General features: G+C 36.5%; 1 protein-coding gene across 3 annotated transcripts in view; it reads right to left on the bottom strand.

Moving 5' to 3' along the window:
* KLHL20 (kelch like family member 20) overlaps nt 1–24,576 on the bottom strand; it is a 58,223-nt gene that overhangs the window by 9,594 nt on the left and 24,053 nt on the right. For all 3 annotated transcript variants that reach the window (XM_078077975.1, XM_078077973.1, XM_078077974.1), the window contains 5 exons: nt 19,252–19,410; nt 18,619–18,713; nt 16,155–16,270; nt 8,531–8,714; nt 6,213–6,356 (listed from right to left, as the gene is read on the bottom strand). In XM_078077975.1, coding sequence (XP_077934101.1) covers nt 6,213–6,356; nt 8,531–8,714; nt 16,155–16,270; nt 18,619–18,713; nt 19,252–19,410 — 698 coding nt within the window. The remainder of the gene's footprint in view (nt 1–6,212; nt 6,357–8,530; nt 8,715–16,154; nt 16,271–18,618; nt 18,714–19,251; nt 19,411–24,576) is intronic.

Here is a 24,576-nt window from a genome sequence, read left to right as displayed (position 1 = left end):
AAAGTTTTTTTCTGTTAACTCTAAATGTGGATCATTTATTTTTTACTTTATTTTTTTAAAAGATTTATTTATTTGAGGGAGTGAGCTTATGCAAGTGGGTGGAGGGGCAGAGGGAGAGGGAAAGGGGGAAAATCTCAAGCCAACTCCTTTCTGAGCATGGAGCCCTACGCGGGACTTGATCTCACCACCCTGAGATCATGACCTGGGCTGAAATCAAGAGTCCAACACTTTACTGAATGAGCCACCCAGGCACCCCTAAATGTGGATAAGTATGCTTCTATTATCTATTTTTTCTCTCAGCTACTGGCCATATTTTTGTTTCTTCAGATGTTTCATAATTTTTTATTTTAGCTGGACATTATTATAAAGGAATGGAATCCTAGAAACTGAAGTTATTATCCCCTCATTCCTGCACTGCCCTTGCACCCACCCCTCCTGGCCACCAGCAGTGGATTCACTCTTTTCTGTATTAGGCAGGGAGGGTGAAATATTATCACCCCAGTCCAATCAGGAATTGAGTTTTCATTAGATTCAGTCCACCTCAACTTTCAAATGTCTCAAGGATGAGAGCTATCCTGTATTTGTTGCAGGCCCCTCCTCACAGCAGGACTTTATCATCTAAGCACTGTCAGGTTGCATGAGATTTCACTCACCCTAGTTCCCTAGTCTCCTGAGCTACCCCAGCACTCAGCAAACATCTCATGGAGAAAAACAGCAGTATGTTTGGAATTGTTCTAGATTCCAATCTGTCATGCCAATCTGCATGACTGTTAAAAGTTCTACTGATTTACTCTCCTCCAGGAGAATCCCTTTGCCTAAGTCAAGTCCAATATTCAACCCTTCAGACTTGGCAAATATCCCCAGGGAAGAAAACAGCCGATGATCTCAGTTCACATAAATGGGCTCTTTCTTCAATGGAATTTTAGTTCATCTAGTCCTTGTTACTTCCACATGTCTCTGATGTTTTAAAAAATATATATATTTGTACTCTCATTTTTTCCTGTTGTTGCAGTGGGAGTGATGGCTGGCACTACTTACTACATTCTACTTGGAAGCAGAAGTCTTTGCATAATTTTTTAATTATAAAATAAAAACATCGATTCAGAAAGCCACACAAAACAAATGTGTAGTTTAATGTGTTATTATAAGGAAAGCCCATCACCCAGGCCAAGAAAAATAACTTTGCCCGCCACACTGGAAGCCTGCCCATGTGTCCCTTTCTAAACTCAATGCCTTCTTCCCCACAGGATAACCATTATCTTGATTTTTACAGTAATTGCCTCCTTGAGTTTCTTTAGAGTTTTTCCCACCCAAGTGTGCATCCCTTACTTTTGTTCATTATAATTTTTTTAAAGTCTCTTTTTATCTACAGGTTTTTCCCTCCATTTCCCCTTTCCTCTTGTCTCCCCACAATTCATCTTTTAGAACCTGGGGCATCTGACCTGCAATTTCCCCCACAACATGGATTTGACTGACTAGACACTCATAGTGTAGTTCAACACACTGGTCTGTCCTCTGTATGTTCCACAAATTGGCAGCTGGATCCAGAAGTTTGATCAGGCCACATTTGGTCCCTTTGGCAAAACTACAGAAGGTGATATGTTAGCAGCTGCTAATTATTAATGCCTAAGTCCATTTATTTACTGAGTGTTGCAAAATGGTTATATTCAATCATTTATTTTCTTTTATTGGGACATTTTTAAAAAGAAACAATCCTCGGGGTGCCTGGGTGGCTCAACTGGTTGAGAGGCTGGCTCTTGACTTTGGCTCAGGTCATGATCCCAGGGTCCTGAGACTGAGCCCTGCATTGGGCTCCGTGCTCAGTGGGGAGTCTGATTCAGGATTCTCTCTCTCCCTCTGCACCCCTCCCCTCATGCTCTCTCTCTCTAAAATAAATAAATAAATCTTAAAAAACAAACAAACAACAATCTTCTTATCGACTGTTTTGTACTCATTTCATATGTGATACAGTTCATACAAGAAAGGTTGGGCATATGTGTGCTTCTTTCACTTTATTTACTAGACCTCAAGATTATAAATTCATTCCCTGTGACCTTCTGAAGGCAACTAAATAGGGTTTTTTCTTTTAAATGTCAGTAGGAACTCATAGATTTAAATATATTTATTGGATTTTAATCAGTCACAATTATTATCTCTTTTAACTGTCCCATCTTTGGTCAAGTGAGAACATCTTCAAGTTTTCTCTTGAGTCTTTTTGACATCTCCTAGTCTTTGATAGGTTGCTTGCTATCTGGTAGGACAGGCTAGCCCAGGCTTATCTGTACATTTCCTGTCCTAAATCTGGAATCAGACATTTCTCCAAGAAGCCCTCATTTCTTTTAGGGAAATGGAACTTCAAGATACAATCTAGGAATAGAGCTATTCACTGCCACTAGTTGGTCATTATGTCTAGGCTTCTTCAGTTGACAGAGCTAGAATATAATTTTATTTTTAATGAGGAACTTAATTCAAATTGAAATTCAGGACTACAAGGTCTTTTACTTAACTTCTTCTATTTTACATTTATATTCTTCCATATCAAGAACCCTAGTTTTCAAGAACACAGGAGATGACAGAATTAGAATAACCCATACCCATTTCCTTTATTCCACATTAAACATATAGCAGTCTCAGCTGAGCAATACTATCACTTCACTATCCCTGAGAACAATCAAAATTCTTTTTGCATATCTCTGTCCCATTCTCCTCCCACTTTTGAAAATATTTGTACCACATTTACACCAACTGACATGTAGCCAGTGCATGCTACTCTCTCTTTTAACCCCTATTTACTCAGAATTCTCTGATTCACTGTATGTTTCATGCTCACCCTCCATCAATGTCTCTAGTAATTTTGTCTGAAGCTTGTTCTATAGTAGATTACTCAGTAAGGACTCATGGGAACAATATTCCAATTTCTTACATGTTAATAGTTTGTCTGTGCCCTTCATACTTCAAAGTCATCTTCTCTAGGTATAAAATCCTTAGCTTACATTTTGTTTGAATATCTTAAATGTTATCCCATTTTCCTCTAGCATAAAATATTGCTTTCAAAAAGTATGATAGTAATCTAAATTTCTTTCCTGTATAAATAACATGTACTTTTTTGTTGATTGACTAAGGAATTAGTTTCTTCAAAGTCCAGTAATTTTATTGGAATATATCTCAGTGTTGATTGTTCTAGGTCAGTATTCAGAGGATATAGTGTATTCGTTCAATAAATAATTTCAATTTTTTTTATTAGAACAGGAAAATAATTTTGAATTATAGTTATTAGCATTTGTTCCATTCCTTTGCTTTGGTTTGCTTCCTCATGGACTCCTATTATCTATATTGGATTTTTACCTATCTTCAATATTTGTTGCTATCTCACATATCCTTTTTATTTCTTTTTTATATTTTTGACTTAAAAATATTTCCTCTTTCACCTTCTATTTGTCTTCTGGCATTATCTGTTTTGTTTACTTGTTCTAGTTTAATCTTCATTCTGAAGTGATTTTTCCTCTTATTTCTAATATTTTTCTGAGTTTTGTCATCTCATATCTGGGTTTTTCAAATTCTGACTTATGTAGTGTTTTCATATCTTATATCATTTTCCTAATGTCTTTTATTACATTGTGAAATAGTTGATTACAGTTTTGATCTGTTCTCTGGGTATGTCTTTCTGCTGTGCTTTTATTGTCTATAGAGATGTTATTCTGCTGCTTATTCTCTCATCTATTAACTTTGTATTGGATCTAACCTCAATACTCTGCTGTTGTTCATTTTTATATGAAATGAGTTTTCCTGAGGAGTGGTTCATGGTAATTTTCTAACTTCATGGAACTCTTTCTAGTTTTTTCATATAGTGTGAAAAAAGTATAGTGGTTTGCCTCCTGAGATTTATTGGCTTTATTCACTGGTCCTCCTTTTATCTTGGCCTTCTCTTCTCATTGCATATTAATCTTGTCTTGCTCAATTTTGATCCTGCACCCAGAAATGTGGGCCCTGTTCTGGAAGGTCATACTGCTGGTCAGTTTTGAGGGTTCCTAGAGACTAGATGGCTCCAGCCCAGCTGGTTCTCAACTACAGTGGCTTTGCACCACTCCTCTCTCCACCTGGGGTATTTGGCAATGTCTAGAGACTTCTGGTGTCACAACCAGGTGTGTGCTACTGGCAATTAGTGGGTAGAGGCCAAGGATGCTGCTAAACATCTGCCAATGCACAGGACAGCCCCCACAACAAAGAATTATCTGGCCCAAAATGGCAATAGTACTGAGGTTCAGCAACTCTCTTCTAAGTCCTTCAGATCTTATTATAGGTCCCTTGCACTTACTCTATATTGGGATTGAGCAAAACCCTTCTTAGTTTCAGCTGTTGGTCATAAATTTTCCCTTCACTCTTTCTAGTAAATATATATTGTCTATTTTGGGGTTCTTCTGTTCTTAGATCTGTCACACTTCTGATTGCTTCTCTGTATTTTCTCCTGCATAGACACTCATATCCTGCAGGTCTTGTGGCTTTTGGTACTTTGCCTTTGCCCATTGATGTTTTGGTGTTTATGGGAATACCCTCTTCCTTAGTTATATTTTAAATGTTGTCCATAGGTTTTTTTTTTAAAGTTATGGTAAAATTTACCACCAATTTACATTAAATTTACCACTGTAACCATTTTTAAGTGTAGAGTTCAGCAGTGTTAGGTACATTCACACTGTTATCCAACCAAGTTCCATAATTTATCCATAGGTTTTTAGTTTTGCTATCTATTACTCTGTTTTTATGTGGGAATTTGGAGAGATTAAAGAATTATGCTGTTGTTGCTATCTTCCCAGAATCCTTTTGCATAGAGTTTTGAAAGTAGAGAAATAAGTTTCTTAACAGAAAAATAAAAAGAAATAGCTTTCAAGAGTTACCTGCAACTTTATCTCTATTTAAGACAGTTAAACTCTTCAACTTAAACATGGTAACCCAACTAGTAAATGCTATTTGAAAAATTCTGAAGAGTCATGAAACATTTCTTTTTAAGAAGTGAGGATGAAATACGGAATGTTCTTGCTATTAATCATTAACACATGAGACTCCAAAATCTAATCTCTAGGACAGAATGACAAACTGATGGAGCAAGAAATTAAGAATAGAATCTATTTCACTAAAATTAACTGATTTGTAAAAGTATAAATTAAACTTCCACAGCCAACCCAGATTTCCCTAAGTACACTTCAAGAATTAATGAGAATCCATATACAAATACTTTGGGGTATTTATAAGATGGGCTAGACAAAGTATTATTACTTCAATCATTTTTTTTTGGAGGAAGTCTGGGCAGTCATACATTAAGTACTGGGGGAAAAATCAGAACAGATTTCAGAAGTGCTATGCTTAATTTCATATATGGAATATAATTTAGAATATGATTCCAACTCTTCAGTTAGGCTCTATTGGTATAACAAATAGTTTGAAAAATCAGGTTATATCTTTCATCTTCCTAGACCCTTAAGATCATCTGAAAACTTTTCCCCTAAAGCCCATGGGATATCCACTGAATGGTGCTGTCCCTGGCATCCTAACCTGTTTCCTTTAAAGAGCCCTTTATATTCTTTTCCTTTATTTATTTACTTATTAGTTTCAGAGGTAGAGTTTAGTGATTCATCAGTTGCATATAACACCTAGTGCTCATTACATCAAGTGGCCTCCTTAATGCCCAACACCCAGTTACCTCATTCGCCTAACCACCTCCCCTCCAGCAACCCTCAGTTTGTTTCCTATAGTTAAGAGTCTCTTATGGTTTGTCTCCCTCTCTGATTTCATCTTGTTTTATTTTTCCCTCCCTTCCCCTATGATCCTGTTTTGTTTCTTAAATTCCACTTATGAGTGAAATCATATTGAAATGATATAATTGTCTTTCTCTGATTGACTTATTGCACTTAGCATAATACCCTCTAGTTCCATTCACGTCATTGCAAATGGTAAGATTTCATTTTTTTGATGGCTGAGTAATATTCCATTACACACACACACACACACACACACACACACACACACACACACCATATCTTCTTTATCCATTCATCTGCCAATGGACATCTGAGCTCTTTCCATATTTTGGCTATTGTGGACATTGCTGCTATAAACACTGGGGTACAGGTGCCCCTTCAGATCACTATGTTTGCATCCTTTGGGTAAATACCCTTTATATTCTTTTAAAAAATTGAAAATGACTTAAAAAAAATCACCTCTCAACAATGTTGAGGCAAGACACGCCATCCTGGCCACCCACAGCATAGAGAAAGCCTCCGAGCACTGCCACACCAACACTTGTCCTGCAAGTGCTTGTAGGAGCCACATCACTGCTCCACTGGTTTGTTTTGGGGTCATACCTGCAGAGAACATAGTAAGAGCAGAGTTTGTATTACACAAAGAAAGCCTGGCTATATTTACATATTCTATACTCTTTCCTCTAAATATGGGCTGATTAATAACTAAAGCATATGAAAAGCTAATTTAGGTTTTATTTTTTAAACTTAATTTTTACTTATACAGGTCACATATGAATATATTTTCTTTAAAACTTTTTTCAGAATGTTATAGATAAACCTAAATTTTCCTTTGAGTTCTACCAATTTCTGGTCTCTTCCCATTGTGACCTGGTGTATGTCCTTCAAGACTTTTCAGTAAAATACTTTTAAATAGGTATATTTAGATGCAAGTATGTTTTCTTTACATAAATAATACCACACAGTAGGCACAGCTTTTTTACTCAACATACTTCTGAGATCTATCCATGCTAATAGATAATGTTCTAGATTTTTCCAGCATTTCATTATTGTGTGTTCCATTACATATTCCTGTTGATGTATCCTTACATTGTGTCTGACATTTTGCTATTAAAAACAGTGATTATCCTTGTATATTTCTCTTTGTGCAAATAGATGATGACAAGTAGAATCATGGGGCACAGAGTAGAGTCATTTTCAATTTAAAAAATATAGTGTCAAAAAAAACTATCAAATTGCTCTTTGTGTAATTATATCAATTTTATTTGTTTTCAATTTCATTAGTTCTTTCTCTTTTTTTCTATTTAATTTCTTTTTTTCTATTTTCTTGGGTTTTGTTGCTCTTTTTGTAACTTCATGATTTAAAAGCATGATTTATTTTCTCATCTTTCTTATTTTCAAATGAATGCATATTAAGTTAAAATGCAGTATAAATTTGCCTCTGAATACTACCTTAGTTGCATTCCACACATTTTGATATATTTGGGCTTAATTGTTATTAAGTTGTAAATATTTAATAATTTCCATTCTTATTTCTTTTTCTCAATTTATTTTATTTTTTATTTTTTATATTTTCAATTTTTTTTTCTAAGATTTTATTTATTTGAGAGAGAGAGAGAGAATGAGAGAGAGCATGGCGGGGGAGGGTCAGAGGGAGAAGCCGACTCCCTGCTGAGCAGGGAGCCCATGCGGGACTCAATCCCTTGAGCTGCAGGCAGTCGCTTAACCAACTGAGCCACCCAGGCGCTCATATTTTCAATTTTTTTAAAAGTAGGCTCTCTGCCCAATGTGAGGCTTGAACTCACAACCCTGAAATCAAGAGTTGCATGCTCTACCAACTGAGCCACCCAGGCACCTCTAACTCTATTTATTTTTTTAAGTGTGCTTTTTTTTTTTTTTAACTTCTATGGAGTTGATTCCTCTGTTTCATTTTTCAGCTATACAAACTATACCTCTAGATCTTTTCTATTTTTTATTTTTATTTTTTAAAGATTTTATTTATTTATTTGACAGAGAGAGACACAGTGAGAGGGGGAACCCAAGCAGGGGGAGTGGGAGAGGGAGAAGCAGGCTTCCTGCTGAGCAGGGAGCCCAATGCGGGACTGGATCCCAGGGCCCTAGGATCATGAACTGAGCCGAAGGCAGATGCTTAACGACTGAGCCACTCAAGCGCCCCTACCTCTAGATCTTTTAATGCTGCAGGATGTCACAGACATTTTTAGGAAATACCAAGAATCACTGTAAATCCCAGTTTAATGAAAAAGGGAATATGAAAGCAAGAAACTAGAACAATTATCGTAGCATTCCAATGTGCCAGGCACTATGATAGATATGGGAAAAGACATTTTAACAATGATAGCCAATCAGATATGTATGTTCAAAATACTTATGAAAAGGCAGAGGAATGAGTAACTAATTGTGTGGTGTCAGAGAAGGCTTTATGTAGGAAATAACATTTGAATCTTAGAGAGATAATCCAGGGAAGAAAGAACAGCATGCATATGGGTAGGCAAAGAGGAATAAAAGAATTTAGTGTGTCCAAGGAACTACAGGCAATTTGGTGGATCTGGAGTAGCATTAGGGAACAGTGGTGTGGCTGGGGGAGACAGACTGCAAAAATAGGTCAGGCGGAGGTTACATCATGAAGGACTTGTACGTCATGCTAAGGGGTCAAGGCTGCCAACTAGTGCCACAAATGTAACACTAAAGCAGCAAATCACATTTGTTTCCTAGTTAACATCTCAAATGCAAAAAAAATTCAAATTGACCTTACTTACCTTTCAACACTATTGAGATAAGAGGATCCATCATGGCCTCCTACTGCATATAGCAGATCATCAAGAACACTGACCCCAACTCCACATCGCCTTTTGCTCATTGAAGCTACCATTCGCCATTCATTGGTCTGTGGATCATATCGTTCAACACTAGAAATGGCATCTCCACTGCACCAGCCACCGACTGGGGAAGTAAGAGTAGTGGTCAGGAGAATACCTGTCCTAATGCACAGAATGTATCACTCATTGCAAAACTTTAAATTGTGACCTAATGCTTGGACTTACCAAATATGTCTAGAAGCAGGTCAAAACATAAGTTATGACTTTTACTTATGCTACTGGGGTTGCTATAATCTTTAATTTTCTAAATAAGTTAGTATTAGGTCCATTTTATAGAGGAGGGCAAAGACACTAATTTAAATGAGATTGAGAAATAATGTAGCATTTAATGGATAGAGCACTGAATTTAGGTAGAAAACTGGGGTTTGACTGTAACCTCTACTAAGCGATATGATCTTGGGAATATCTTGTAAACTACCTTATTTGTAAAATAAAGAATAAAAATTTAAAAGTGAAATAATATATACATGAAACTGCTTTCTAAAGAATAAAACACTACATAAATGTAATTTGTTATTGAAAACCAAAAGAACTAAAACCTGACAAAAAAATAACAAGCATTGGTGATGTGGAGAAAAGGGAATCCTCATACATTTGCAATGTATTCCTCATACTACTGGAAATGCAAACTTGGTGCAGCCACTCTGGAAAACAGTATGGAGGTTCCTCAAAAACTTAAAAATAGAACTACCATACAATCCAGCAATCCCACTTCTGGATATTTATCCAAAGAAAATGAAAACACCAATTCAAAGAGATATGTGAACCCCTGTGTTCAATGTGGCATTATTTACAACAGCCAAGATTTGAAAGCAACCTAAGGGTCTACTGATAAATGAATGGATACCACATACACAACTGAATATTACTCAGCCATAAAAAAGAAGGAAATCTTGCCATTTGCAACAACATAGTTGGATCTAGAGGGATCCAACTAAGTGAAATAAGTCAGATACAGAAAGACAAATAGAACACAATTTCACTTATGTGGAATCTAAAAAACAAAACAAACACACAAAACAAAACAGAAACAAACTCATAGATATAGGAAACAAATGTTGGTTACCAGAGTGGAGGTTTATGGGGTGGCTGAAATAGGTAAAGGGGATTAAGAGGTATAAACTTCCAATATAAAATAAATTAGTTATGGGCATGTAATGTGTAGCATAGGGAATACAGTCAATAATATTGTAATAACTTTGTGTGGTGACACATGGTAAAACAAGGATTATTTTGTAATGCATAAAAAATATCAAACCACTATGATGTATACCTGAAACTAACAAGATATTATATGTTAATTATACTTAAAAAAAACACTATAAATCAGAAGCCTAGGTTTGTTTTTATTCTAGTAGGGGAAGGGATTTTGACTCGTCTATTCATGGTCTCTTAATAGTCCTCTTGTGACCAAAAATAATATAAAAATTCTTATGATATATACTACAAAATACTTTCTGCGTAATCTTAAGCCTGTACTGAATTCTATATTATCCAACATGACATATAAGGTCAGAAAACTTTTTTAAAAAACTACATTTTTCATAACCAGAATGACAGAAGTCAAACTGAGTTCCACAGAGCTTCTTGGAGTACTACCTGAGTATGACCTGAAAAAAAGTGTGGTTATAGCAGATACATTTAATTTGTTATTCTTTCAAATCATCTCTATTCCAATCCAAAATAAGAGCTACATTCTGGAGCTTAAAAAGTTAAGTAAGGATACTGTAATCTCAAAACATCTGAAAAATAATGGTTTCTATAATGTTTTCTAATCTTATTCTAGATGGATGTGAAAACTTACTTCTTTATTTCAAATCTCAATGTGCTGTATACATTTTATTTTTTATGGTTTCATTTAAATCAGAATATTCAAATAATACCAAATCACAGTAGGGTGGGGGATGGGCTAGATGGGTGATGGGTATTAAGGAGGGCACTTGTGATGAGCACTGGGTGTTGTATGTAAATGATGAATGACTGAATTCTACTCTAGAAACCAATATTGCACCTTCATGTTAACTAATTAAAATAAAAACATACTAAATCATAGTAAGTTTGTGTATATTAATTTTAATTTTAATTCTGTTCTAGGATATATGCCAGGAGTTTCAATGTCAGAGAAAACATCTTAAAATCCAAAATAAAATTTGGCTGCAAATGTGAGGGTTATAAGCATTTAAGACAAATCAAATAGCCTAACCACCAAACCTTGGTCACAATTTTACTATGGGAGCCATTAAAACCAACTTTTTTTGGATTATCTGGCTCCAAATCAAATTATTACCACTTCATAAATTGTGTCCTCTGATACTAACAACAACAACAACAAAAAAATAGGTCTTTAGGAAAGAAAATTTCAATATTTCCTGTGACCTGGGGAACAAGAAAAGGAAAGCATCAATTCCACTGTCTCATGGCAACTTTACCTGTATTATGATTTCTGAGGCAACAAGTGATAATATAGCTGGGACAGAACTAGTTAAGTTATTATAAGCTAAATATAGCTATATTTAGCAAAATAAAGTGTATGCATGTCCTTGCCATGAGAATGCTCAATTTGAGTTAAGAAATGTACCTAAGGAAAAATATTGCTGAAAAACAAACAAAGAAACATGGTGAGATGTTGACTCTAAAAAAAATTACTTCAAAGACAGATTTGGTCAAAAAGTATTACCTTAAAGAAGGCAACTTTTAGAAAGTATCTGGAATAAGGATCACTGAACTGTGAAAACCTAAAAAAACCCTAAACAAAACAGAAACACAAAATGATAAGCATCAAGAAGTCTAATGGAAAACAAGAGGACAGGCCAGAAGATATCAGGAGAAGTAAAATGCTCCTGAGTAAAAAATTACTAAGATTATAGATTTGATCTTAGGTTTCCAGGGTTTCCACAGAGTGATGAAGAAAGGAAGGCTCAATTTTCCAAAGTTAAGTGAGAATTGGTAATTTGGCATTCTAAAGATAATGAAAACAAAATTGCAATAAAAACCAAAAGAAATTGAAGATTAAGCTTTACTAAAGTAGAGACAGATAGGTCAAGATCTAAAATAATGTCAGTGAACAGTATCACTCAAGAATGATATTCAGATCTGGAAAACATAAAAAGACAGAGAAAGCTGGGAAAAACCAAAGCAGTTGTAAAGGAAAAGACCTAATGGCTCTTCTCTACAAATGAAAATGTAAAGCTTCATAGTGTAAAAAAAGATGGTAGATAATTTAACTTTTCTTCTTTATATTTTTCGGTTTCTTTTTAAAGATTTTTATTTATTTATTGAGAGAGAGAGAGAATGATAGAGAGCATGAGAGGGAGGAGGGTCAGAGGGAGAAGCAGACTCCCTGCTAAGCTGGGAGCCCGATGCGGGACTCAATCCTGGGACTCCAGGATCATGACCTGAGCCGAAGGCAGTTGCTTAACCAACTGAGCCACCCAGGTGCCCCTTATATTTTTTTGTTAATCAAAATTTCTTATTTATTTGAGAGAGAGCACGCACGAGTGTGTGTGTGCATGGGCATGCATGGGGGAGGGGCAGAGAAAAAGGGGGAGAGAGAACCCCAAGCAAGCTTTGCCCCCCAGTGAAGCCCCACACCATGTTCGATCTCATGACCTGGAGATCACGACCTAAGCCTAAATCAAGAGTCAGGCGCCCAACTGCCTGAGCCACCCAGGTACCCTGTTAATCAAAATTTTTATACCACATATATATTATCAGAAAAATAAAGGTGTTATTTATTTTAAAAGATTTTATCCATTCATTTGAGAGAGAGAGTGTGCACTAGTGGGGGGAGGGGCAGAAGGAGAGGGAGAGCAGAGCGTGGAGCCTGATGTGGGGCCCAATCCCAGGACCCCGAGATCATGACCTGAGCTGAAGTCAGATGCTTAACCAACTGAGCCAACCAGGTGCCCCAAAGGTGTTATTTATTTTTTATTTTTTTAAAGATTTTATTTATTTGACAGAGAGAGACACAGTGAGAGGGAACACAAAGCAGGGGGAGTGGGAGAGGGAGAAGCAGGCTTCCCGCTGAGCAGGGAGCCCGATGTGGGGCTAGATCCCAGGACCGTGGGATCATGACCTGAGCCGAAGGCAGACGCTTAATGACTGAGCCACCCAGGCACCCCAAAGGTGTTATTTAAAAATAGGTTATCTTTCATATGCAAAGTGACATTAGTAATCCGTTAATGCTACTGGCATGTGCTTTCCAATTTCCTTTTTCCATCAGTCATGGTGGGTTGATGCTCATTTCTCACTAGTATTCCTCAGGATCAGCAGCATGTAATTAATCTTTATTGAGTGCCTATTCTGATAAGATTGCTACACAATCTAGAAACTACAGAGATAAATTAGAAATGGTCCTTGCCTTCAAGTAGTTAACAATATTGTCAAGGAATCAGATACTCAATCAGCAATGTGAAATTATGTGATTACTAGCAGGAATTTGAGATCATAAAACTGATCCAATTTAGCTGGCTTCTAAAGAAGACAAAGTATGGTTTCATTAATACCATGATCTTTTTTTTTTAAAGATTTTATTTTTAAGTAATCCCTACACTCAACATGGGGCTTAAAACTGCAACCCTGAGACCAAGAGTCACACACTCCACCAACTGAGCCAGCCAGGTGCCTCAAAAGGTGTTCTTTTTTTCCTCTATACCCAATGTGGGGCTTGAACTCATGACCCTGAGATCAAGAGTCACATGCTTTACTGACTGAGCGAGCTAGGCACCCAATACCATGATTTAATCAAAGAGGCAAATTAGATTTTCATGAAGATAGTTACACACTGAAAACATGCCACCTGACAATTTATAATCAGGTCACATTGGAAAAATATGGTAGAAATCAGCAGGATAAAGATGGCAGCTGTTGAATAACTCAAGCGAAGTCAAGTTTAAATTCCTATTTAAGGAGCTACATTAGTGTCTCTCAGCATTCCCAAAGGTATGCCTTGTCTAGTTCCACTGGATTGGTATCCCCACTGAAGCCAGAGAAGACCCTGGACATGAAATATACTCTCCATATACCCTTTTGGCTTAGCCTCTAGCTTTTGATCATAGGGAGGAAGTTCTCTTCAGTTTCATTTGTCTGAGTTCCTGTTACCTTCCCCTCTGTTAATCTAGTTCTTAATCATCGCCAGAATGTTCTGAGGCTGATGAAACAGTACTGTACTGTCATCCCTAGTCAGGAATTAAACCTAACAGTCAGCCAAATAAAACAGTTAATAGATCTTCATAATAATGGACATAACTCCACAAAGATGGCCTTACTACTACATTCCTAAAACCAACACATCATGAAGCCACAGGTGCCAAATAATTAGATCTTGCAGGCTTCTAATTTTAAAAACAGACAATTGACTTTCAAAATTGAAGAGAGGGGGTGCCTGACTGGTTCAGTTGAGTACAGCATGCGACTCTTGATCTCAGGCTTGTGAGTTCAAGCCTGATGCTGGACGTGGAGCCTACTTAAAAATTTTTTTTAAATAAAATAAAATATCAAAATTGGGAAAGAGAAACTCTAAGACTGGTATGTGGGGGCAAGGATACAGACGTAGGTGTGAGCATGCAAGTGTCTGTGTAAACCCACACAAACAGGTGAATATGTAACTGTGCATGCACACATAGGAATGAAAGCCATAGGAATAAATAAGAGTGATAATACAAATGATAAATCAATTAATAACAATGGAGACATGTGGACACTGGAAGTATGAGAGAATTCAGTGCATAGTGAATTAATAATTAAGTTTGAAATTTAAAACAAGAATGAAGAAATTCCTTCAAAAGAGAAAAAAAAAAGCCTGATGAAGATTAAGGAGAAAAAGAAAACTTGGCATCAATTTTCTTCTGGAAGAAATACTATTCTCTCTCTCTCCCAAGTCAATCAATCAATCAATCAATCAATCAATTAAAAAAAAAAGGGGGGGTTGGCACCTGGGTGGCCAGGTGTCCACCTTGTGATTTAAGCTGAGGTCATGATCTCATGGGTCATGGGATCAAGCCCCATGTCGAGCTCCAGGCACAGCGGGGAGTCTGCTTGGGATTCTCTCTTCCTCTCCGTCTGTCCCTTCCCCTGCTCTTAAATGCGCTCTCTCTCTCCCTCTCAAATAAATAAAAAAAGAAATACTACAATATCCTCTACATGAAGAAATTTATATGAAAAAATTTAAAAAGAGAGAATTCAAAACAGAAATTATCAAATTTTTCTTCTTTTTAAAAAAGATTATTTGAGAGAAAGAGAGAGCAGGGGGAGGGGGAGAGGTGGAGAGGGGGGAGAGAGAATCTCAAGCAGACTCCGTAATGAGTGTAGGCCTGACCGGGGCTCGATCTCAAGACCCTGAGATCATGACCTAAGCTGAAACCAAGAGTTGGACGCTCAACCAGCTGAGCCACCAAGGTGCCTCTTCTAAAAATATAGGGGAAAATATATTTCCACATGCCAAGAGAAAATTAAACTGGAAAGAAAAAGATAGACAGTGGTTAGGCTGACAGAAAAGGATACTATGCCCCAGAGATTGCATGAAATTCCCTGATGAGAAGGAATGGAACACTTCACAAATTAAAATGGGACAAAAGAATCCAAGCATACCTACATCTAAGAAACCATGGAATTAGTGCAAGTTGGGAGCTTAAATACAAATTCTAGAGTAAGTCCTCGCTAGCTACATGAATCAGAATTAGAAAAAAAATTCAAAGAACTTGCTACAGACTGAATGTTTGTATGCCCCATCAAAATTTGTATGTTGAAATCTAGTCCCCAGTGTGATGGTATTAGGAGGTGGGGCCTTTGCGAGGTGCTTAGGTCATGAGGGCAGAGCTTTCATGAATGGGATTAGTGCTCTTATAAAGGAGACCTCAGAAAGTTCCCTTGTCCCTACTACCGAGTAAGGACACAGCAAAAAGATGAGAAGACGACCCTCCATGAAGAAGCAGGTGGGCCCTCATGAGACACAGAATCTGCTGGTGACTTACCTTGGACTTCCCAGCCTCCAGAACTGTGAGAAATAAATTTATGTTTATAACCACCCAGTCTCTGGTTTTCTGTTAGAGTAGTCCAAATGGACTAAGACAGAACCAGTAAGAAGTAGTTTGACTAAACAGTGAGAAAGTTGTTCAGGTGAGCAAGGTAGCTGAGTTTACATGGAAGGAAGGGAAACATCTGAGGCTAAAAATTGTCAGAGATTTAGGAGTAGAGAATAGGAGCAAAATGATATAGCAGGTTGTCTTGGTCTCAATCTAGCTCAGTAGAGCTAGGAAAGCATGTAACTGTTTAATGTAATGTTTTTTGACAGAATTAATGCATGTGACTCATTTTAACAAAACATCCATTGCATGACATTTTTAGACTTATATAAAAATAGAGCACTCTCGGAGAATACCAGTGTTGGATCATGAGTTAACAATCAAGCTACAAGGTAACTTATTATGTGTTTCTTATGACAGTGGATATCAGTTTAACATGTGGGAAAATATTCAGTTTAGTCACAGTATATTAAGACCCAAACCTGCAAAGAGTACTTCTCCACATCGAATAGGTTTCCGTGGTCTTGTCCTTGGTCCTTGCATTAGTGGTCGTTCTTGAGGCAATAGGAGATAGTTTTTAGCTTCATCTACCAAGTCCCTGTGGAGAAAATTTTGCCTTTATTCCAAATGTCTAAATAACATTGTTAGTCAAATCCCAATATGGTTTAGGAATATGTACGTCGGCAAAGGGGAACAAGCATAAATCAAACCAAATCATGAATGCCAGCCAATATTTAAAAAGTCACAAACTTGAGAGAAATGATGCCAGTCACACTATGAGTTGTAAATTGATTGGTATTTCCATCATGACTTCCTATCTTAGTATAAACTTTAGCTTAAAACTTAATATGCTTGGGGCCAACAATAACTTATGGGAAACTAAAACTTACAACTCAATTACCAGCCTGCATGGTTATTGCTTTCTAATGAATTTTACTAGATTCTGCAGGATACTGGCAAAGCAGTACATCAGCCCTGGCATTAGATATTTGTTAGATTAATTAAATAATAAAACTATGTCAAAAATTGGATTGCTAAAAAGAAACACTATACTGTCATTTAATATTAAGTGGCTATCTGGTACCATATGAAATGGTTTATTCTCAACAAGTCTACTGAGGATGAACAAATTTTTTTTTTCTGTCTATTAAGGTACTTTCTGAGAAGATCCTAGTAATTATACTTGTTGAATACAATATCCTAATACAAATCTATTCATGTATGTACTCCTCTCACTTGAGTCCTCTGAGTTATTCAGTGCCTGATCAGTGCAAATTCAATCTGTTTCTCTGTTCTTTCTCAATTTTGGAAGTGTTTCCTAAAATACATTTTCATTTCTCTAGCTTTTTATGTTACAAAGAGTAAATTATTATTGCAGAACCAGTCCTAATCATGACCCAATAATGCACTTCCAATATATGGGTTTGATAAGACCCCTTCTGAGTTTATTTATCCTAAAAAACCCCAAAAAACCAACAGCCCCTCCACCCCCCAAATCCCAAGCTGATGACCAAGAGTTTTTTCAAGCTTCCTCAGCCTTAAAAACAAAGACTGTGATCTAATATCCGGTTTTTAATTAAGTGTTCAGGGGTTCCTAGAAAGAGTACTATAGAGCTAATACTTAGCAAGCCAACCCAAAATTAATAGTAACAACAAGAACACTTACAGCTATGTGTCAGCCCCTGTTTTAAGGGCTTAATATGTATTAACTTGCCAATCCCCACCACAGCCCTATGAAATAGGTACTATTATTATCCCTGCTTTACAGATGAAGAAACCATAGCAGAATGAGGTTAAAGTAACTTGCCTAAGGTCCCACAGCTAGTAAATGTCACGAGGTCAAGATATCAGGAAGGGGCTTCTTTTAAAAGTGACTTTGGAAGTACCTTTACTTTGTGCATCAGAATCAGTACAATCTGATTTATGTTTTGGGGGGAGGGGCATCTTTGCATTGTTTCTTCAGATTTCAAATCCATAATTCATATGGTTTTCCTTCTGCTATTGTCAATATTTGAGGGAATTAATTGCCATTTGTCTGTTTTTTTAAATTTAAGAGACAAATATCTAAAACTCCCTCTGACATATCTTGTTAAAGGGACAGGCTTCAGATTATAGAAGAAATGCAAATGAATCTACGTGTTCTACCTCTGTTCTAGAGATGCCTAATACTAGAACAAGTTTCTTTAGTCACTAAGGGAGACCCAAAGGTCAGTATAGTCTAAGAAGTTCTGAGTATTGACTTGCTCTTTCATTTTTATATATAGAACATGTTGGGGGGAGAAAATGGTTAAAAACACCATATGGTTTGGTTGGAATCTAAATCTTAAAATCTATCAAACTGGGAAAAGTAATTTTTAAATTGTGTGTATATTACAGAGATAGCCCAATAAAATAGGTATCTTGTTTGTATTACAAAAGCATTTAGAATTTCTTTCAATCAAAATACATTATGAAACTACTCCACCAAACTCTAGTGGAAACCCTTCCACAGGGGCTTGAGGAGTAGTCCTTTGACTCTGTCTACATCCTCAGAAAGCAAGGCTGGTCCTATTCCCTAGGCAGGCATATGTGATAGAACGAAAAAATGCTCCTGACACTTTTTGACAGAGTCAACAGCATTATTTATCTCAAGAAAAACATGTATTAGCAGAGAACTGCCTCTTCAAATTCAAGCTTGCATTAAAATCTTAGAAATCTACCTCTTTATTGCCACTTCTACACCAATTAGCACCACACATAAAAACTAATGGAATGGAATACTGGAAGCTCAGTCCTCTCTTCTTCCATCTCCTCCTCTTGACCCTAACCCAGAAGAAAAACCTGTTAAATATTGCCCTGGTGTCAGCACTAAGAAATACAAATATTTAGGAATCAAGACAAATAAGGAAATTGGGAGAAAATAGGAATGCTTAGTTGTTGATTTTTCCCACCCAGGGCCACTCATACCTGCATTCTTCATCACTTTTGATGAGGGGATCAGAGCCTACGGTGCCCACCAGGAACTTGGGACTAAGCAAAGGCAGACGAACATGTTGCAGCACCTAAGAGATAATAAATACTGTTAAAGGCACGAGTTCCCACTTGCAAGATATTTAAGAGAATACATAACCCATGCTCCCATACTGTGTTTTCAATTGCTTTGGGATCTAATAATAATAATAAGAAGAAGAATAAGAACAAGAACATTAAACATTTCATTTAGTGATCACTTATGGCCCATATCATCCCTTTCCTCTTCAAAATGTAACAGGATTTCCAAGACACATTGGGATGGGAAGCAAGACAATTGCCATCCTTGCTTTCTTTTGTTCATTTAGTACCATTTAGGTTCTGACTTGTGCTATACCCTAACCTAGAGCTGATGCAAGATAGAGAGGAAGCTAAGGAGCAAAAAGTTCATAATGATAAACACTTAAAATGTTTCTAAACACTATGTCCTTGATTTACTGGGAGACAGATGATCTCTCTTGCAGTCTAATATAAGGGACAGTGACAACGGTTTCTTTTTTGCAAGCCAAATATATACTATTTCATCTAGTACAAAAAAGACAGTTACTTGGAGAAAGGTTTCCAACATACCTGGGGTAACTGAGGACGTCTTTCTTGAATACTGTATTTGACCCAAGCCATCACTGCATTGAACACCTGTTCTTCACTGCGAACATTTAGTTCATCACTAGATATTATATCAATGAGCTGATTGGCTGGAAGCAACATGAACTCTTCACTTTCCATTACCTGTTCAAAGTTAGGTAAGAATAAAGAAAAAAAACCCTGTGACCACATTTAATGTACTGTTTCAATATTGTCCTTCAGGGTTATGGGGCAAAGCTCTATTTCATAATGGAGCTGAAGTTCAAAAGAGAAGAAAGGGAAGAAAAATTTAAAAAAGGGAACAAAGAGGCAGAGCACGGAGGACTTTTAGGACAATGAAACTACCCTTTATAGTACTACAATGATGGGCACATTTGTCAAAACCCACAGAATGTATAACAGCACCAGTGAACTCTAATTATGGACTTTAGGTGATGATAACATGTCAATGTAGGTTCATCAATTTTAACAAACGTACCTCTCTGGTGCAGGATATTGATAACAGGGATAACAGTGTGTGTGTAAATGGGGCATATGGGAACTCTGAACTTTCTGCTCCATTTTGCTGCGAACTTAAAACTGCTCTAAAAAATAAAGTTTGGGGGTACCTGGGTGGTAGAGTCAGTTGTGATCTGAGGGTCATGAGCTCGAGACCCGCATTGGGTTCCGTGCTCAGCTCAGAATCTGCCTAAGTTTCTCTCTCCCTCTCCCTCTGCCCCTCCCCTCCGTGCACTTTCTCTCTCTCTAAAATAAATAAAATCTTTAGAAAAAAATAAAGTTTATTTAAAAAAGGGGTAGGGGAACAAAAGAGAGTACCGAGGACATAATTAAAATTTAGGAAAAATAGTAATTTGTGATTCAAGCAATTTAAGAAAAAGGAAAGCTGTTTTTCTAAAATTAAGTATCAAAATATAAGTTTACATTCAAAATAAACTAAACTACACCAAATTATAACTCCAGAAATATGAGGCATACAAAAAATCAGAGGAAGTTTTCAGAGGAAGACTGGTTGCTGAAAGAGCAATGTCTTGGGCAGAAACACCAAGGGGCCAGTTAAAAAAAAAAGAATGAGGGTATCAGCAATTCTACAAGCAAGAATGAATATACTGAGGAGAGCATTACACACATGAAAATCTCTGAGAATCAAACCACTCTGAGGAGCAACCATGGAGATGAAATGGCAATAAGAATATTACCTTGCTGTGCAGTCCAGCCACAAATCCCAAGATCTTATAAATCTTGTCATCGGTATGTAGAGTAAAAGGGGCAAAGTGCAATGTGGAGGAGGGAAACAGGACTGCTACACTCCATGTGGTTTGTTCTCTCATTCGAAGATTGTGCTACATGTGATGTCTATTATCTATTAGTGCAGGAAGGATATGGTTAAGAGCGCTAATTCCTACTGTGTGACCTCTAATGCAGATGATGTACTCTCTTGAGAGGGCTTTTTTTATGATAAAAAAGTCAGAATATTTAGCAGGATATGAGATCAGCCATAGCAATTTGAGTATTTGATTAAGAATGTTTTTTCCCAAGTACATTAGGAAAAAATGCAAATCCCAAAACCATGACGGCCATAAGGTCAGCTGTACTTACAGTAGAAAATACTAATGAACTCTACAATTTTTATAGGCACAAATTTTCAAATCATCTGGTGAGAAATCTTCTGGAGGTCAGGAAATTAAATAGGTTACCTCCAAATTTTAGCTGAGGTTGCTTACCCAGGCAACTCAGTAGTTAGAATGGCTGCATTGTACTCTGTGTGGCAGGGTTGTCAGAAGTAGTAAATCAAACAAAGGACATACTTAACACTAAAAAATTACCTGTTGTTCATCTGAAATTTAAAGTTAACCGGGCAGCCTGTATTTTATCTGGCAACCCCATGGTGGGGCTATAAAACCATGGGCAAAATTGGGGGCCTGGCCCCAAATTAGATGTGCTGGCCTTCACAAGATTGCATACAAGACTGTAGCCATGGCTGTATCTTACTTTCTTATTAACTTTTTCACTCTGATCTCTTAACTTAAACACAAAGGTGGTATCATATATCTCTGTGAAGTGCCTTAGCATTCTTTTGGATCTTGTTAAAGTATAAATTATTTTTCCTAACTTAGTGATTATAAACCAATGATCACCAAATTTAAAGTTTACGAATAAACCACTATTATATTCACTAGACACTTACTGGAAACATTAAATGGCAAGAAAACATGAAAATCCGAGTGAGAAAATATTTGTTTGGCATTAACAGCAAAGAATAAAAATAATACTTTTGATAAACAAAGTCTGGTTAAATTGTCACTTCTCCTTTTTCCATCAAGAAGAGAAAGATATTAATGCTCACTATTAGAGCAAACCTAGCACTTAAGTCTATTCTTGACCAAACAACCAGGTTAAGAAAATAATTCTTTTTTTTTTTTTTAAAGATTTTATTTATTTATTTGAGAGAGAGAGAGAGAGAAGAGAGCATGCATGCATGAGCAGCAGGGAGGGGCAGTGGGAGAAGCAGACTTCCTGCTTAGCAGGAAGTCTGATGTGGGGCTTGATCCCAGGACCCCGGGATCATGACCTGAGCTGAAAGTCGCCACTTAACCAACGGAGCCACCCAGGCACCCCAAGAAAATAATTCTTTAAAGTATCTGTTTTAAGTACCTGTTTTAAGTAAAAGTTTACAGGAGATCTGAATTTTAAGTCCCACACTATTATGGTAATGAGCTTACTTTTAGTTTCTTCAGATAAATGTAGATGCAATTTGAAGAATGAATAAAGCTCAAAACAACAAGAGTGAATAAGCAAAGTCATCTAGAGTTGTTCTAACAGAAGTGAATGGTGAACTTAATGTTGAAAGACAATTTTTAAATTCATGTTTATGGACAAAAATAACACTGTATGAATTAAGCTTGGTCTAATGAAATAGAAGGAAATTAAATATAGATTTAAGTTAGAGAATAATTTAAATGAGTCACATGTGTTAAGCCCCAAATGGTGACATTTTTTGTATCTGCACAGAACTAGTGAACAAACTAGTGCCTTTTAGTCCACAAACAAGGGGATTTCATTATGGTATATATCAGGTTCACTTCATTAGGTTTACTTGAGGCAGGGTTAGAACTGGAAGGGATTCTAAAACTTTCTCTACTGTTAAGGATATTCTTCAGATATTTGCTACTACCTTAGATCTAAAACAAAAGCTATGGTTAAAGCAGGAACTTTTTAAAAATCAACCTTATTTATTTATTTTAAATGTACAGATCAATCAGTTTTGATCAGTGTACTCATGTAACCATGATCACAATCAAGATATAAAATATCACCATCATCCTAAAAGCAGGGACTTCTTAATATGGGGTCCAATGACTCCGGCAAATTATTTTGGAAATTCTCAATGCTGGCAAATCTTTAGTTTTAGAGAGTGGATTTTGACATTTGAAAATGGTGGGATGAGGGGCGCCTGGGTGGCTCAGTTGGTTAAGCGACTGCCTTCGGCTCAGGTCATGATCCTGGAGTCCCAGGATCGAGTCCCGCTTCGGGCTCCCTGCTCAGCGGGGAGTCTGCTTCTCCCTCTGACCCTCCTCCCTCTCATGTTCTCTGTCTCTCATTCTCTCTCTCTCAAATAAATAAAATCTTAAAAAAAAAGAAAAGAAAATGGTGGGATGAAATTAAGAGTCAAATCTGTTAAAAAAGTGTATGAAGAAGTTAGATTATTTTAAATGAGAAATTAATGTATTAACTTTAATGGGCTATAAACTCTACTTAGTTATGGTGTATTCCACTTTTTATATTTAAATGGAATCAATTTACTAATATTTTATTAAATTTTTTCCTATCTAAATTAATGAGAGAGATCTATCTGTAGTTTTCTTTTAGTGCCTGTGGTTTTGATACCAGGGTGACTTTGTCTTTATTTGGCAGCCTCCTCCTCATTTTTCTGAAAAACTTTATATAAAATTAGTATTATGTCTTCCTTAAATGTTTGATAGAATTCACCATCTGGGATGCATATTTTCTTTGTGGGAAGGTTTTTTTTATTTTTATTTTTTTTAATATTTTATTTATTTATTTGACAGAGAGAGACACAGCGAGAGAGGGAACACAAGCAGGCGGAGTGGGAGAGGGAGAAGCAGGCTTCCCGCCGAGCAGGGAGCCCAATGCGGGGCTTGATCCCAGGACCCTGGGATCATGACCTGAGCCGAAGGCAGACGCTTAACGACTGAGCCACCCAGGCATCCCTGTGGGAAGGTTTTTAAATTACTATTTCAATTTCTTTCATAGATAAAGGGTTGTTCTGGTTTTCTGTTTCTTCTTGAGTCAGTTTCTGTAATCTGTGTTTTTCAAAGAATTTGTCCATTTCCTATCAGTTGTTGAATTTACTGGCAAAAAGTTAATACTCCCTTATTATGCTTTTTAATCTGACGGATTTGTAGTGATGTCCTCTTATTTCTGATATTGGTAATTTATGTCTTCCCTCCTTTTTTTCTTGATCAGTGTAACTAGAGGTTCATCAACTTTTTTTCAAAGAACCATTGGTTTTTTGCTCTAACCTTTATTCTCTTCTTCCTTTTATTTACTTTGGGTTTAATTTGCTCTTTTTTTTCTAGTTTACAAAAGTAATCACTAGAACAAAACCACAAATGTTCCTATATACCAAAATAAATAAAATAAAAATAAGGAGCAAAGAACCTATCATATAGAAGAAGAAATATAGTAAATATAACTAAATTAGATACCTTTTATAAAAAATATGATAGAGTTTAGTGCAAACATATCAGTCATGGCAATAGATACAAATGGGCTTTAACTGCCTATTTAAAGAAAAAGATTTTCAAACTGGCTCACAAAGTAAAACTTAATTCTATGCAAATTCCAGAAAAATACCTAAAACATCATGATGCAGAAAGGCTACAAGTAAAGGGCAAATGCGCAAAGATACACGAGGCAGGTGGAAACAAAAGAAAACAAGAATTAAAAGCCAGGTATCAAAGTAGAAGTAAGACAACAAATGAAGTAAATCTGACAAAGGAGGATACTTTATAAAGCTAAAAGTCACAATCTGTAATTAAGATACAGAATTATGATTATATATGCATTAAAGAACACAGTGACCACCTATATAAACTACAGATGATGCAAGGAGAAATAGAAACACACTAATAATAAGAGACTTTAACACACAGGTCTATGGACAAAATAATATAAAAGAGCTAAGTAATATAATCAGTAAGATAGACTTTATGCATCTATATCAAATACTATACTATGAGAATAGAGACAAGAAAATATACTTCCTTTCCATGCACATATAGAATAGTC

The sequence above is a fragment of the Halichoerus grypus genome, chromosome 7 (assembly GCF_964656455.1).
Source record: "Halichoerus grypus chromosome 7, mHalGry1.hap1.1, whole genome shotgun sequence".
NCBI classification, from domain to species: Eukaryota; Metazoa; Chordata; class Mammalia; order Carnivora; family Phocidae; genus Halichoerus; species Halichoerus grypus.
The sequence above is the reverse complement of the archived record's forward strand: the minus strand, read 5'-3'. Positions and strand labels throughout refer to the sequence as shown.